Source organism: Pelodiscus sinensis, chromosome 11 (assembly GCF_052426305.1).
Source record: "Pelodiscus sinensis isolate ZL-2025 chromosome 11, ASM5242630v1, whole genome shotgun sequence".
Classification (NCBI taxonomy): domain Eukaryota; kingdom Metazoa; phylum Chordata; order Testudines; family Trionychidae; genus Pelodiscus; species Pelodiscus sinensis.
This window is the reverse complement of record NC_143062.1, coordinates 17248940-17266201: the sequence shown is the minus strand read 5'-3', so window position 1 is coordinate 17266201 and position 17262 is coordinate 17248940. Positions and strand designations below refer to the sequence as shown.

Below are 17262 nucleotides of genomic sequence, written 5' to 3'. Positions count from 1 at the left end.
GCCAGCAAAGGAACCCAGGTGCCCTGTCTCCCAGACCTTTGTTTAATCAACTAGACCTCACTGTCTTTCACTGTTTACTGCTAAATAGTAACACTATATCTTGAAGAGAAAGCGTCTGACATGGGACAGATCCTCGCTGGTGCAAATCTTGCATGAGGCCTTAGATTGGAAGGAGCAGCACTGATTTGCACTATCGGAGGATATGCTCCCAGAGCATATTTAAAGCCCAAGGACTTGTCTTCATTAGGCAAAAAGGCAGGGATTTTAGCAGGCCTACGCTCTCCTTGGGGAAAATCCTAATGTGGATAAAGCGGGGGTGTTTCTTGCATTGTCCCTCTCGCACAGGCACATCCACCAAAAATCTCTCACACCCACTAGCAGGGTGCTGCGTAGCATCTGCCTTGGCCAGATAATCCATGTAAAAACTCTGAGCTACCTAGTTTGTGCTGGCATTTCACCCTGCCTTCCTCACCACAGGGTACGAAGCACCCACCTCGCCCTGGAACTGGCTGCCAGGGCAACAGGATGGTGAGGAAGCTCTGAACAGACCTGGGGATGGGGCAATCCTAGCCAGGAATGAGGAACCAAGTCCCTGCAGAAAAGTGAAAGTATGTAGGGAACTGGCCAGGGGACAAGAAGGAAGGAAGCCCTTTGGCTCACCCACAAAGAAGGAAATTCCAAACACGTGTCTTCCAGCTGAGCCAGACTTTTCTGAGCAAAGGGCTGGTTTAGGATAAATCGAAACTGAGCTGTGTATATAAAGGCTGGCCTCATGAATGTACGAGGCTCTTAGGAGAGGACAAGCAGCCTGTGAGGGAGGGCTGGGCCGGCCCAGCGAATAACAGGTTCTGTGAGGATGATCACAGGGTGCCGAGCCCCCTCGACCCGAGTACACACTCTTTCATAGTGACCTGTCACCTCAAGATCTGACCCCATGCATGTACGCAGCATGGAATGGTTTGGAGGTAACCCTTCATCCCAGAGCAGCACTAGCTGCCTCTCCGAGGACTCACAGGACGGGAACACTCTAATGGTTGGAGCGGTAAGTACAGAGAGAACTGTGTGTTAGGGAGATTAAGTGAGTGTGTGACAGAGAGAAGAGTGTGAGTGAGACAAAACTGCAGGTGTGTGTGCATGTGAGACAAGAGAATGTTGTGTGTGGGTTGCAGAACTGTGTGTGAATGGGACAGCGTGGATGACAGAGAAAACTGTGTGTGGGTGACAGAGAACTGTGTGTGGGTGTGTAAATGGGACAGCGTGACAGAGATAATTGTGTGTGGTAAGTAGGTGACAGAACTGTGATTTTGTGTATGTGACAGAGACCACTATGTGAGTGTATGTGTGACATTTGTGTGTGAGGCAGAGAACTTGGTGTTGTGTGACCATGTGTAAGAGAGACAGAGATCTGTGTGTGTGTGACAGAAAGAACTGTGTATGTGTGTAAGAGAGGCCTGTGTGTGTGTGACAGAGAATTTGTGATAGTGTGTGTGAGGGTACGGTTAGACTACACAGTTTTTCCGGGATAAGAGAGATTTTGTGTTTGAACATTATACAGATATTTTGTACATATCTGAATGTGTGGGTATGTCAGAGCTTGTGTGTGTGCGTGTCTGCCTGTTGAAAGGTAGATTGTGTGACTATATATGATATGACATTGGGCACCAAAATGGCAAATGAAATTTAATGTTGATAAATGTAAAGTAATGCACATTGGGAAAAATAAGCCCAAATATACATACAATATGATCGGGACTAATTTGACTACTACAACTACTAAGAGAGATCTTGGAGTCATTGTGGATAATTCTCTGAAAACATCCACTCAGTGTGCAGCAACAGTCAAAAAAGAAAATAGAATGTTAGGAATCATTAAAAAAGGGATAGAGAACAAGACAGAAAATATCTTATTGCCTCTATATAAAACCATGGTACGCCCACATCCTGAATACTGCATAGAGATGTGGTTGCCTCATCTCAAAAAAGATATATTGCCATTGGAAAAGGTTCAGAAAAAGACAACAAAAATGATTAGGGGTTTGGAACGGGTTCCATATAAAGAGAGATTAAAAAGACTTCGGCTTTTCAGATTAGAAAAGAGGAGACTAAAGAGGGATATGATAGAGGCCTATAAAATCATGACTGGTGTGGAAAAAGAGAATAAGGAAAAGTTATTTACTTATTCCCACAGTATAAGAACTAGGGGACACCAAATGAAATTAATAGGCAGCAGGTTTAGAACAAACAAAAGGAAGTGTTTCTTCATTCAGCGCACAGTCAACCTGTGGAACTCCTTGCCAGAGGATGTGGTGAAGGCTAGGACTTTAACAGGGTTCAAAAAAGAGCTAGATAGATTCATGGAGGTTGGGTCCGTCAATGGCTATTAGCCAGGATGGGTAGGAATGGTGTCCCTAGTCTGAGTTTCTCTGGAGGTGGATGACAGGGGAGGGATCATGTGAGGATTACCTGTTGTGTTCCCTCTCTCTGGGGCATGTGGTATTGGCCACTGTCAGCAGACAGGATAATGGGCTAGATGGACCTTTGGTCTGACCTAGTGTGGCTGTTCTTATGACTGTGTCTGTGCTGGATTGTGTGTGTGTGAAATGTGTGGAAGATGTAGGGAGACATGCCGAGGGTCAGTGACAGGCATTCTGTCACTCATCCTTTCACGCCCAGCACTTACTACAGAATCCCCTCAGATGGTAGGGCTCGGAGACCTGCTGGGAAACTGCCAGCCTGGGTGGGAATCTTGGCTTGTGCCTCCAAATCTCCTGGGACTCTTGGGTGCTTTCAAAAGCCCCATCCCTTGGGTGCATGCCCTGGGTCAATTCAATGGCTGTGATGAGGCACAGTGGGACAGGGTCAGCCCTGATCTGATTCACCATTGAACCATGACTGGAGTGGGTTCGAAACAGCCAGCGTCAACATCCACGGTCCAGTGTGTTGCATTATCCAAGAGTCCGGTTCCTAGGGGCAACTTTGTTTTTGGTTTGGGTTCATTTGGGATGATAAGGAGAAGAGACATCCTAAAGTCCTGATTGCCATCCTCAGCTCTAACCACTAAACTCTAGCCGCCTCCTTGAATCAAGAATAGAACCCAGGTGCCCTGACATGGTGTCCTGTTTTAACCCACTGGATCCCACAGCCCTAGGGTATGTTTACACTGCAGAGTTTTTCTGGAAAAATGGTTGTTTTTCCAGAAGAACTACATTTACGTCCACAACGCTATTGTGTTCTTTCGACAGAAAGTTGAAAGAACGTAGAGGTTTTTCCGAAAGCCGCAAACCTCTTTCTACGAGGAAGAAACCTTTTTCCGAAAGAGCTCTTTCAGAAAAAGGCGTGTGTGGACAGGGAAGAGGGTTTTTTTCTGAAAGAAGAGGCCTCCAGGAAAAAGCACAGGTGCCCCGATGGCCATTCCGTCCATAGTAATCACAACTTAAATGCAAGATAGTGTCCAATCAATGTGGATGCTATCTTTTGAAAAAGCAGATTGCTTTTTCAATGTACTTTTGCTGTGTGGATGCTCTTTTTTGAAAGAAGTTTTTCTGGAAGATCTCTTCCAGAAAAACTTCTCCCGAAAGAAGCCTGTAGTCTAGACATAGCCCTAGAGTGCAAAACTCCCTGCATCCTTCCTCCCCCCGCCCCAAATGGCCCATCCAGCCCTCTACCTCACTGATAAGGGAGTGAGTTGGGGATCAGCTATAATGCCCTCTGTATTGGGGAGCCCCTTAGCTGAGGCCCAGCCAACTCATCCCAAGCCTCACTGATTGATTTGTGTCTTAGAATTCTTTGGAAGAAAAAAAGCTGAAAAGACGTCAAAAGAACCGTGCAGCTGCCCAGAGGAGCCGACAGAAGCACACAGAGAAGGCAGACGAGCTCCATCAGGTCAGCGGAGGGGGTTAACGATGATAAGATAGGATGAAACATGGGTTCTGTTCCAGGACACCCCAAAGAGAAAACTCCCCAGTGAACAAGTTAACAAGAACTGATGCAGGTGATCAAAACTGCATAACTACATGTGTCCTAAGACCCATACTCCTGGTGAATGGGGATTCTCTGTCAGCACATGTGGCAAGGCCTTGAGGTGGGGTTCCATGGTGAGATATGCTGGAATCAGAGCCTTGGAGGAGGGAAGATCACTCTCTCTAACCCCAGAGTAATCACTGGCTCTTTAAGACCCAAGCATTGGATGATGGGAGGTGTCTGGGGCAGCAGGCAGGATAAGGAGCTGGGGCTCTGCAAGATGATTTTCTGCAGCTCCAGAAAGTTGGGGGTTTTGTGGACCAAAAATAGCTACATGCATTAAGTGTGGCCCCAGGTCCCCTCACAGTTTGCCGGCGTGGTGTCTGGTGTGTTCATGTGAAGTCAGTGCAGGCCCATGATCAGAACAGGAGACTGGGAGTCAGGACTCCTGGGTTCTGTCCTCTGCTCTGGGAGGGGAACACGGCGTAGTGGCTAGAGCCAGGGGAGCTCTTCTGGAACTCATAGCTCCGGGGCTCAACTGGAAATGGCAATGACTAAGCCCTCTCCCTGCTCTAACCTGTTAGACCTCCTCCTCCTCTCCTAGAACTGAGGCTGGAATCCAGGAGTCCTGGCTCCCATCTCAGTGCTGCGTATTAGGCCTTATCTCACTGTATGCCTATTCCGTGTGTGTTATTATGCGTGTATGGTGGCAGCACCCATAGACTGTTACGCCCACTTTGCTTGATGCTGCACAGACACATAGTCATAAAGGACCCTTGTAGCCTTAAAAATCTATGAACTCAAGTGTGCTGACTCCTAAGCCTTGCATACCCTTTGACTTCCACTGCCTCTCAATCCATTCCATTTGGGATCTGTGGAATTTCTAGCCCTCCATTTTCTATTACATCCCCTTAGTCAGGCAGGGGTCTTCCAAACCATTCCTTTTGCAAACAATTGGTTAAGGTGACACCGTGTCTAGCAGGGACACAGGGCTGTGCCTGACTGAACTGTCAGAGGGAAAGTAATAGCAAAAGCACCCAGTTTCCTGGACTCTGGCAGGGAACCAGTGAGAGACAGGAAAGGCAGAGCAGGGTCATAGCATGTGCTGGCAGGATGTGCACAGTCTCTGACAGTGCCCAGCAACAGAAGCATCAGAAGAAGGTGTAAGACTCCCATAGAAGTAGATGTGCGCTACTCTGGACCCCTCATCAGGCCTCTTTCTGGTCTCTACTAGTCAGAGCTCAGCTGAAGCCCACAGTTTAATAGCCCTTCCACACTGTACCAACATTTACTCCAGCTATCCCTGTTCTGCATATCAGTCTACACACTGTTTTTTCTGAGTCTTGCCAAGCTCTTGGCCCCAGTGACTTCCTGTGGCAGAGAGCTCCACAGGCTAAGCCCATGGTATGTGAGTGAGCATTTTCTTTTATTGTCTTTCTTTCCCTTCTTTCAATTTCATTGAATGGCCCCTTGTTCTCATGGTAAGAGACCAGGAGAACAAAAGCTCTGATCTGCCTTCTCTAAAACAGTCAGTATTTTAGAAACTTCCATCCTGTCCCCTTGCCTTTATTTTCTTAAAACCCATCCCAGACTTTTCAGAGAGTATTTCCAGGTTTCTGACCCCCTGCTCTTTCTGCAATACCCTTTTGGAGATGGGGTGACCAGCAGTGCATCCAGAATCTCTCTCTGGCACCAGAAAGGTCTTTGCACCCCATTAGCCTAGTCACTGAGCATCTCACCACCCTGAAGGCATTTTCCTCTCCACACCCCAGTGAGGCGGGGCAGTGCTATTAGCCTCTTTGTATAGATGGGGAAAAATGAAGCACATAGGAAACTAAGGGATTTGCCCAGGGTCATACAGGGTAGCTGTAGCAGAGCAGGGAATTGAATCTGAGTTTCTCAACTGACTCTGACCCCTGGGTCCTTGTTCTTTTGCTACCCAGTATTCCAGAGAGGCTGCACAATCAATGTATAGAACAGCACTAGAAAATGTTCTAATTATTCTTTACCCAAAGTCCTTTTTGCCCCCTTAGCCACTGCCGCACTTCACCTTCAATGTGATCAAAATTCTTAAAAATCCCCAAGCACCACTTGTGGGAGGGGTTAGGCTGAAGATTGAAAGGCCAGGGAAGTGAGTGGCCATGCTGAAGGCAATGCTAACGCAGCTGCTGGGCTCATAATGTAATGAATGTGCAGGCAGAGCTGTGCCTCCTGCTGGAGAGTACTGGACCTGTTCAGTCAGGTGTGCTAAATCCAGCACAGGGGGTGGGGTGTGTGTGTGGGGTGGGGTGGTGGGGGGGGGGAATCAGGGCTCTATCTCTGCAGCAGCATAATGATGTTATTGGCCATGGATTAGCTACAATTCTTAGGGCCTAATTCTGTCTCTCTGCATGACCTGGTAGAAGCAGATATGGGTGTACCTTGGGACAGAATTTGGCTCATGAGACAGTGACCAACCTATTCATCCAGCACTACGTCCTGCTGTGTGGGCATTGCTGTGAAAGCACTAATATTGCTGCGCCCTGTTTGGAGTCAGCTTTGCCCCACTGTTGCTGTTTCCTATCCTGCCACCTGGCTGTGCCAGCCACCACATCATACACCAGGGGCCACTGTTGTTCTGCACAGAAATGGCTAGAAATCATATAGCAGATCTTCCTAATAATTAAGGATAAGATTATGTCACGGATCCTCTGGCTTCAGAGACCTCTGTGACATTTTCCACTTCAGCCTGAGGGGGTGGGCTGGAGCTGTCAGCCAGCGTGGGGGTGGGGGGGGGGGGGACACCTGGATCTCCAAGTCATCTGTCCCAGAAGTCTCATCCATGGAGGCGACAGTGTCCCCAAAGCCCTTAGCTGCTAAGGGCAGCCCTGAGTGCTCCAAGCCATGGCAGGGGTGCATGCTGGACCCCTCCCCTCTTCTGTAGCCAGGCTCAGGCTTCAGGTCTCCCCCCGTCACCCTCATTTTGTCACCGTTATTTTGTTTATGGCCTGTCCCTGCTTTTATGAAACATAACCATGACACAATCTTAACCTTACTCATAATCAAGTAGTAAGAGTGCGAACTGGGGATAGAACCTCTCAGATCCCCCTCACTCACACACACACATTCTTCAAAGTGGCTGGCATTTTAGTCTCACCCCTTCTTTCTTTGCCAGCAACACGAGATGCTGGAGAAGTCTAACGCTGCCCTGCAGAAGGAGATTGAGGCCCTGGAGAAGGAGAAGAAGAACTGGATTCAGACGCTCAAGGACCATGAGGCCACCTGCCTGCTTGGTAGCCCGGACATCTGCCAGGACTTGCTGACTTCTTCCTTGACAACTCAGCCCTCCCTTCCACTTTGGCTGGTCGAAGGGCTGGACCTGGGGTTACAGTGACCCCGACTACCCCATGGGGATCATAAGCCAAGGAGGGAGTTAAATTGGGAGAGAAGAACTGCTGTACTGGATTAGACTGCTGGACCCATCCAGCGCAGTATCCCTCCCTCCCTGCTGCCCTGGATCAGACCCACAGCCCAGGTTGTTCCATCTTCAACCTTGGCCAGAAGCAGGTACTTGAAAGGACAACACCAAATGTCATCTAGGGGATGGGCTGGTGGATGGATGCAGCCTCGCTTCGTTCCAGGCAGTAGACCTCTCCACAATCAAACCACTTTCCTCACAGAGAGGGAATTCCTGGCTAGTCCCTGAGCAAACCCAGCCTGTTGTTCCACAGAACCCAGCACAGTACAGGGAGCAGGCAGTCCTGCCTGATGCCATCTAACTCTAAAACCAAATCAGACTAATGACCTGTGAGGAGACTAATAAAATTCACACACCCACCCTGCAGCCAACACCTGACCCTGCGCCCGTCCAGCCTGCAGTGCTCGCCACCGTGCTACACAGAACTGGGGACTCCAATCAAGTGCAACGCTAGTACTAGATCTTATCCATTTAGCCCTCAGTGCAGCCCTGGTACCTTATGGTGTCCAGGCTTTTTGCCTAGTCTTAAGCACAGGGTGAATTTCACCCTAAGGAGCCATTACCAAGCTGCTGTTTATACTGAAATGGAACTGGTGTTTTCTCAGGTTCCTAGCTCACCAGGTGCCGTGTTTAACAAGACAGCTATGAATTTCTGACCTTGCAAATGTCTAGTCTATGTAACTGTGTTTCTGCATGAGCATCTACTGGCTCAGAGTTTGTGTCAGCTCAGGTGTGAACCTTAAATTACACTTTGTTTATTCTCTTGTAAGGTGGGGTTCAGACTTTGAGGCATAGGTAGGCTCACTTATACTGTGAGCTAAGTGAGATCAGACTCCCATTATCACATTACCCGTATAATCAGATGCCACACACTCACAGACTTTAAGGCCAGAAGGGACCACCAGGATTATCTGATCTGACCTTGGGCACAGTGCAGCCTACAGAACCTTCCCCCATCCCATAATAAACCCATAACCTTTGGCTGAGCTACTGAAGTCATCAAATCATTATATAAAGACTTCAAGTTTCAGAGGCTCCACCCTTTACACTACAGGCTTAAACCTGCCTGTGACCATGCCCCGGGCTGCAGAGGAAGGCAAAACCTCCTCAGCCTGTCTGAAGAGGAGTATGGCTATAGAATACGTGTGGGGCAATGGAAACAGCTACAAGCATGGTCGAGAGCTCTGCCATCTGCTACCATACAGTTTTTAACATATTCACCCATTCTGACTTGACAGAGTGCCCCCCTGTGGCACACAGCTGCAGTATGTCATGTATCTGTGCCCTGGCAGGAGTCCTAGACGAGGGGTGGGAAACGTAAGGCCTGGGGCCGGATGCAGCCCCTGGCTTGCCTGGATACAGCCCCCGAAACTCAGGGCTTCTCCACAGCATTGGGGAGCCCGCGCTGGCATTCCAGCCCCCTGCTGCCTCCCCGTGGGGCCCCCCAAGCTCTGCTGTGCGAAGGGAATGTGGGAAGTGTCTTTCTCCTCATCTGGGGACTACATCAGCGAGGAATTGTGGGGGTAGGTTGGCTTCTCACTTGTGTGCGGCCCTCGACTGATTTTTCTGTGGGTCAGCAGCCCCTAGTCTAAAAAAGGTTTTCCCGTCCCTGTCCTAGACCATTGGATGAGTTACGTCAGAGATCACAATCACCATCCTTACTCTACAGCTGTGTTGCATCGACAATTTATATTGGCTGTAGGAGTTAAACTATACAGTTGCCAGATTACTTGGTTCAGCAATCAGCTACCATAATTCCTCAAAACTAACCCCATAACAACCCTTCTCCCACACAGCCCCAGCACATATGTGTCACTCATCACCCATACACCAAGGAAAGCCTTCCAGGACTGACACTTTGAAACCTAGAGTATCTCTTGAGTCAGTGTGCAGCAAAGCAGCTCCATGCCCGGTGAGAGAGTGTTCTGCTTAGCATGTCGCCAGGATCAACCATCTCTGGGCTACGGGAGGACCAGATGGGATGGTAGAGCCAATTGGGTCTGTGGCAGTTGAAATGTGACAGCCCGTCAGAGAAGATGGGGACAACAAATGGGAGGTGGTGTCTCAAGCCATGAGGCAGCTCCGTACACAAACTTTGGAGCACACTTACAAACAGCAACATTGCTCACTACACCACAGCATATAGAAACCAAGAGCCCTGAAATATTACCTCCCGATGCAGCTTTACTGTCACTGCCCCCTATTTCCTCATCACAGAGACATGCCACTTTGTGCTGGGTTTACATGTTCATTGCTGTGATGTTCAGTGAATTAGTTGACAGGCATATGGGGGAAGCCTGCCACAGGTACCTTAGGTGCCAACTTCCCTTCTAACTGAGGTGTGACGGACCAGGCCGTGTCCGGGCACAGCTGAGGGCGTCTGCTCAGGGCGAATTGCTCAAATCCGGGGCTCCTTACAGCCCCCAGACTGATGACCTCTCCAAACAGGCCACAAACCAGTCCCACAGAGCGCTTCAGCTGCCTGCCTGAAGCCTCATGAGCAAAACCCCTCCGACACCCCAGCAATATCCGTGCCTCAGATAGCCCCGGGCCTCATACACAGGTGGGGGGTCCTAGCACCCAATCCCACCTACCCGGAACAAGTTTTGTCCGGTCCCAAGAAACCAGCCACAGATCCCTGGTCAATTTACCCTCTGGACCTTACCCACAAGTCATGCTGGGCCAATCCTTTAGCATCTAAGAACTAAAGGTTTATTATCACAATAAAGAAAAGCATGAGAGTAAGGTTGTTAAAGAATAGTACGTTACATGCACCGAATCTCCCAGTTCTCGATGCAGGCTCTAGCAGAGATGTTACAGCTGCTGGTTTAAAAGTTCTTGTTGCACATCCTAGCATCAGGATGGGTTCACAGGTCTCCCGGGCTCTTCGATCCCTGCACTGCTGCCTCTGGGATGAAGTGCTGAGCTGAGAACAAAATGGAGTCCCCCACATGGCCTCTTTATACCTCCTTCCTGGCCTCTTCTTGGCTGAAGCCGGTCACCTGGCCCTCAGCCTCTCTCTCCTGGCAGCTCTTAGGTCTCTGCCCTCATGCTTTAGGTGTGTCCTTGGCCCATGGAGTGCCATTGTCCCATAGGGCCTCGCTAATTAGCATGTCCATAGGCCAGGCTCTGCCCAATGCTCAACCACATTCAGAGAAATATTCAGCTTCCACACAGATTACAGATTCCTACCTATACACACAGACACTATACACTCACATAAATAGCGTACACAGGATCAGCAAACAGTAAGCTCCCATTCAACACCCCACATGGCCCCCTTTTATATCATTTTTGGGGCCAGCACCCCCACCTATGGGTGTAGCCATGATCTGGCTGCTTCCCTCAAATTCCAGTAACGTGACAGGAGGGGTGCTCAACTCCCCCTCCCCCCGCACTCCACCTCAGGCCCTGACCCTGCCCTGCCTCTACCTTATTTCACACTTTCCTCCACCTTATTTCACATCTTCCTCCACCTCTTCCCTGCCTTCTCCCCTGAGCACGTGCTGCCCCACTCCTCTCCCTCCAGCCCCGAACTTTCGGAACACCACAAATCAGCTGTTCACGGTGCTCCTGAAGTGCTGGGAGGATGGGAAAGGACGTGGCCAGCAGGGCCAGGAGTGGGCAAGAAATGCAGGAAGAGGAGCTTAGCACTAGTGGGTGCTCAGCACCTATGACAGGTACTGAAATAATCTGATTCCAAGCCATACAGAATTGGGCCCAGTGCTCACACTTATCATTACCAAAACCACTCTAATCCTTGGGCACAGACCCAACGCCACAGAAAGAGAGCTACTCTCACTGGTCACAGAGAGGCTAAAGGAAGGAGACCACGAAGGAAAAATGCCACGTACAACAACACAGACTTTTAGTTGCTAGTTAGTAGCGCAGTAGCACGTAGGGCCAAGACCAAGATCAGGGCCCAATTAGGTGTGTACATTAGTTGTACCGAGGGGGTCAGACAAAGATCGGGGCTCCTATTATGATGTGTGCATTATTAATATTAGGGAGATACCTAGGAGCCCCAGCCAGGAGCAGGGCCCATGATAATACATTCCTTAGTGGTAGTATTATTGGTTGAGTCCAATCTATTTCAGAGCATGAACTCACCTCTACCTAATGGGGGTCAGAAGGTCAATGGCCCAGAGGGCAGGTTATCCCCTAAATGTATGGCTCCTTGCAGCGTCCTGGGAAGCAGCTAGCATTGGCCAGAGTCAGAGATAGGACTAGAATAGGTTAGGGTTGCTAACCTAGTTTCACTGGGAGTCTCCCAGAATTAGGTAGGTTTGCTGATGCCAAACCAGAAGACTGACCACTAAAAGTCCTAGGGTGCAGCAGGGCTAAGGCAGGTTCCCTGTCTGCCCTGGCCCCATGTCACATCTGGAAGCAGTAGTCATGTCCCACCTTATGGTATCTAGATGGGGGGCAGGGACAGGGCCCAGCAAGTTTCTGCACATTGCCCCATCCCAAGTGACAACTCCACAGCTCCCATTGGCAGGGAACTGTGGCCAATGGGAGCTGGGGCCACAGGGAAGGATGTGGCATGGGGCCAGGGAAAGCAGGGAACTTGCCTTAGCCCCATTCTGCTGTCAACCAGCACTCGGAGCTGCCAGAGATAAGAACTGCCCAGCCAGAATCTATACCCCAACCCTCTACCAGTCCTGAGTCCCTCTCCCAGAGCCCAGACCTCACACCTGTACAGCTCTGCCAGGCCTCTGCACACTACAGCAGCCCCAGCCCCAGCATGGGGGCCAGGAGCTTGTAGCCAGCCCCAGCACAGGACTGGGAGTGGGAGCGGGCTGAAGCAGTTAAACCTAACCCCAATCCTTTTACCCAGGCTCACACACACACCAACACCTCAGGCCCAGCCCAGAGCCCACTTTCCCCAAACCCCGCCTCATCCTGGTGAAAGTGAGCGAGGATGGGGGAGAGTGAGCTACAGAGGTAGGGGGGATAGAGTGAGTGAGGGCAGGGCCTCTGATAAGGAGTGAGGCAAGGGCTTTGTTTGGTTTGTGTGATTAGACAATTGGCAGCCCTTGGCTGTTAGCCCTACAGGTCTGTACCTCCTTGCAACACATCCAGCACCAGCTAAAGTGCAAATTTAGGAGTGCTATGTCTAGAAGTTTCTCCAAGAAAAATTAACTAGAGCTAGTTGGGAACCAGAATCCCTCTTTGCAGGAAGATACTGATGTTTCATTTTGAATTTAAAAGCAGAATTTTGGAAGTTTCCTGAGAAACAAAGATTCCAAAACATTTTGAGTCATTTTGTTTCAATATGGTAAAACTGGGTCATTTCAACAATGACAAATGTTTCACTGAAACTTTTATACAACTGTAATATTAACTTCACTATTGGTTATAGTTCTATACAGGCAGTCCCCGGGTTACGTACAAGATAGGGACTGTAGGTTTGTTCTTAAGTTGAATCTGTATGTAAATCGGAACTGGCATCCAGATTCAGCCGCTGCTGAATCTGGACGCCAGTTCCGACTTACATACAGATTCAACTTAAGAACCCCAGGCGTCCTGATCAGCAGCTGATTCCAGGAAGCCCGGGGCAGAGCAACTCTGCCTCGGGCTTCCTGTAGTCAGCCACTGGTCAGTTTCAGCAGCGGCTGACTTGGGGACGCCTGGGGCAGAGCAGCTCGGGTGCTGCTGGGTTGGTCCAGTAGCGCGGCCGCTCCTCGGCGCTACTGGACCAACCCAGCAGCACCCCAGCTGCTCTGCCCCAGGCATCCTGATTCAGCCTTTGCTGAAACTGATCAGCAGCGGCTGAATCAGGACTCCTGGGGCAGAGCAGCTGGGGTGCTGCCGGGTTGGTCCAGTAGCACCAAGGAGCGGTGCTGCGGGACCAACCTGCAGCGCCCCACCTGCTCTACCACAAGCCCCGGGCTTTGCTCCACGTCTCCCTGGTCTGCTGGGGAGGGCACTAGCTGCGTCCCCCCCCTGCAGACCAGGGAGACGTGGAGCAAAGCGGCGGAGGACCCGGGCTGGACCGCGGCGCTTCCAGATCAGCGCTGCGGTCCGGCCCGGGGCCTCCGCCGCTTTGCTCAGCATCTCCCTGGTCTGCTGGCTCCCCCAGCAGACCAGGGAGACGGGGAGCAGCTTTTCTCGCCCCGGAGGAGGTGGGCGGCGGGACCAGGCGTCCCGCCGCCCCAGTCCTCCGGGGTGAGAAAATCCCCGTTCATAACTGTGGATCCAACGTAAGTCGGATCCGCGTAACTCGGGGACTGCCTGTGTAGTCCATCTGTAACATGCCATATGTATGTTCTTTTTAATGTTTTAAAATAAAAGTCTAAACAAAATGACTGTGTCTACACTGGCCACTTATTCCGGAAAAGCAGCCGCTTTTCTGGAATAACTTGCCAGCTGTCTACACTGGCCACTTGCTTTTCCGGAAAAGCAATGACGATCTACTGTAAAATCGTCATTGTTTTTCCGGAAAAACTATGCTGCTCCCGTTCGGGCAAAAATCCTTTTCCAGAAAAACTGTTCCGGAAAAGGGCCAGTGTAGAAAGCACAGTAGTCTTTTCTGCAAAAAGCCCCGATTGCGAAAATGACGATCGGGGCTTTTTTCCGGAAAAGCGTGTCTACATTGGCCACGGACGCTTTTCCGGAAAAAGTGCTTTTCTGGAAAAGCATCCTGCCAATGTAGACGCGCTTTTTTCGGAAATACTTATAACGGAAAACTGTTCCGTTTTAAGCATTTCCGGAAAAGGGTGCCAGTGTAGACGTAGCCAATAAGTAAAAAAGAAGGAAATAATAAAACACGACACTGATGGAAATTTCTCATTTTGTTTCAATATTAAACAAAACTGATTTTGACAATTCTTTTTTCTTTTCTTCAGAAAGTTGAAATTTTTTCAACCAACTCTAAAATTTACCCTCACTTCATGTACCCTTGCTTTACACGTGTCACTTTAGTAATACTGGTAGGAAAAAAACTACATGGATAGAAATCAGCGTAATCTGGCAACACTGCCCTTGTTAGGGCTCCATGAAATGTGAGCTTCAAATTCTGTGGTGCTCTACGCCGCTTGTAGTCTGTGTATTGTTGGGAAAGTCCTGGGTAAGTCACTTCCATCTCTGTGAGCCGTGGATCCCATCCAAGAGAGTGGGGAGAGCCATCTTTTTTGCCTGTTTAGAATGTGAGCTCATCTCATGTGTGCAGTGCCCCAGTCTGGGTCGAATGATACAGATATTACTATATCAGAGTAGCAGATGTGCTCCTGTCTGTAACTGAAGTAATTTAACGGGGGGTGGGGAAATAAATGAATAATGGACATGCTTTATTTCAATTATTGTATTTTTCGAAAATGAAGGCTGGAGTGAGGGTTTAGGGTGAGAAGAGGCATGGGGTAGGTGGCTTAGGGCAGAGAGTTGGGAGGTGGAGGGGCTCGAGGCCGGAGGCTCAGAGCAGAGGGTTGGGGGGTGGGAGGGCTCAGAGCAAGGGTAGGAGTGTAGAAGTCAAGGCAGGTGGCATATGCAGGACCTAGGACAGGGGGTTCAGGATAGGAGATGGGGAAATGGCGGTGGGCTTACCGTTGTGCTGCTCCAGTGGTGTCTCCTCCCAGGGGGCTAGGGCAGCGCTCCCTGGCCAGCAGCTCCTCTCGAGGGCCTGAGGGTGCACTCCCTGGATGGTGGCTCCTTCCAAGAGGGGGGGATCTAGGGCTGTGCGCTTGTCGGGTGGGGCTCTACAGACTGCCCCCAGCCTGCAGCTGCCCCCCAGCCTATCTGAGGGGAGGCAGTGCCCCTGGGGGTAGCCCCTGTCCTGCTGCTGCCTTCCGATCCTGTAGCTGCCCTCCACCCCCACCCTGCAGCTGGTTGGGGATGGAAGTGCTTTGGGGGCTACTCCCGGCCTGCAGCAGCACCCTCTATCTTGCAACCTATTTGGGGGCTGCACTGGGGGTTGGTCAGGCTCTGGGGGCCACCCTTGACCTGCAGCACTTCCCACCCCCGCCACACACACACACCACAGAGCAATGATTTAAATGAAGAAAAACAAAATTGAGTTAAGAACCCGAGCAATGCTGGTAAATCTTCTAATCTCTTATAAACGAAAGTATCAAATAGTGAACTTGTAAAACAGTGTATTATTCCCATGTCAGAAGTTGTTATTTTATTCACATTGTGGAGCACAGCTGTGTATGCAAACACAGTTAAAATTTGTCACGGCAGAACTTCAAAAGAGCATCGCCTGGGTTTGCTGCCTGGGAGTGGGGTCTGGCAGGTCAGGCATTCTCAGTAGCCCAGGGCTGGCCAGTCATACAGTTGCGTCAGTGTTGCTCGCCACTTAGTGAAGGCCGGACCGTGACCTGCAACAGCTGTTCTGCCGTGTTACAAGGCATGATTCCAAAGACACTGTGCCCACAGAAAATCTGTATTATGTTGGACTGAAAATTTTAGTAAGAGTTTTTAAATAGGAATGTCAACGTGTAGTCAAGTATACAATTAACTGATAAACCTAGGCTTATCGGCTAATCTTATTGACTACACACATTTCCTCCCCCTTGATGCCTCTGTACCAGAGGCAGCAAGCAAGGGGGAGGGAGGAGAGTGGGAGCTGATGCCATGGGGAGCCAGCTTTTTAGCCAGCTCCCCACGAGCACCAGATCCAATGGAGCTGCCCGAGGCAGCAACATAAAGAGTGAGGGGGGCAGGTGGGAGCTGGTACATGCAGAAATCCGGCTTTCAAGCTAGCTCCCCATGTGTATCAGCTCATGCAAATCACTTGTCCCCCTCCTGCTCATGCTGCTGCCTCTCTATCAGAGACAGCAGCATGGGGAGGGCAGGGACAGGGGAAGCTGATACGCATTGTGAACCGGCTTTTAAGCCAGCTCTCCTCACATGCATCTATCAGAGGCAGCAGAACAGGGTGGGAGGCGGCAGGAGAGGCTGCCACAGAACAGCCTTCATCAGTAGAGGGCCCAGGTTTGCCAGGCACAGAGGCTGCTCCATGGGATGCTGGTGCAGCTTCTGTCAATGGGGAGCTTGAACCTGCCATGGACAGGGGCTGCTGCTGCCCCACACTGCTGCCTCTATATCAGAAGCGCAGGGTGGCAGAGGGCTCCCCAGGAGTGGGGCCAGGTGTGCACTGACTGCCAGCCCCACTCCTGGGAACTATTGACTAGTCCTGTAACTGATAATATTTTGTGTGGTTACACAGCTATTCAATTAATCACTAACATCCCTATTTTTAACAAGATTGTAAAAGGAGAATCACAAGTACTTGTAAGATTAAGATGTGTTCAAGTAATAGTATAGCCTTCATTTTCAAATATCTGACTGCTAATGTTAACAAACATAATTTAACATGTACATCCCTTTCCATTCTAATTACAATAATGTTCGATAATAAGTAGGGTTACCATATTTGAACTTTCAAAAAAGAGGATACACCTGGGAGGGAGTGTATCTGTATCCGTATCTACCAACTCACGTTGTATTCATATAACTATATACTACATAACACATTATTACAACGTGAGTTGGTAGATACGGATACAGATACACACCCTCTCAGGTGTGTCCTCTGTTTTGAAAGTTCAAATATGGTAACCCTAGATAAATTCTGGCCTTCTGTTTTATTTTTTAAATAGTTTTAAGTGACTATTGATTAAATTAAAATTTACCAGATGCATGTTATTTTTGATGCCATCACATGCGCAGTAACTCGCCAGGAAAGGTTTCACTAGTTAGAGAGAGCTACATGCTCTGTTGTCCCATGGCATTGCAAATTCGTAATTTTTCTTTTCCATACATTATTTACTCCACATTTAATCATTCCTACTAATTGTTTTGATTCATTTATCTTTTAGTTTAATGTAAATAGCGTTCTACTTTAC

The 17262-nt window shown here is 49.6% G+C and overlaps 1 protein-coding gene across 1 annotated transcript; it reads left to right on the top strand.

Annotated features, from left to right (window-relative positions):
• The first annotated feature begins 124 nt into the window (after positions 1 to 124).
• Positions 125 to 11822, top strand: BATF2 (basic leucine zipper ATF-like transcription factor 2). Its single transcript, XM_025178176.3, has 3 exons — positions 125 to 1042; positions 3781 to 3882; positions 7115 to 11822. Exons 1-3 carry the CDS (start codon positions 935 to 937, stop codon positions 7331 to 7333), a joined length of 429 nt encoding a protein of 142 aa, XP_025033961.1. The 5' UTR covers positions 125 to 934; the 3' UTR covers positions 7334 to 11822.
• The last annotated feature ends 5440 nt before the right edge of the window (positions 11823 to 17262 follow it).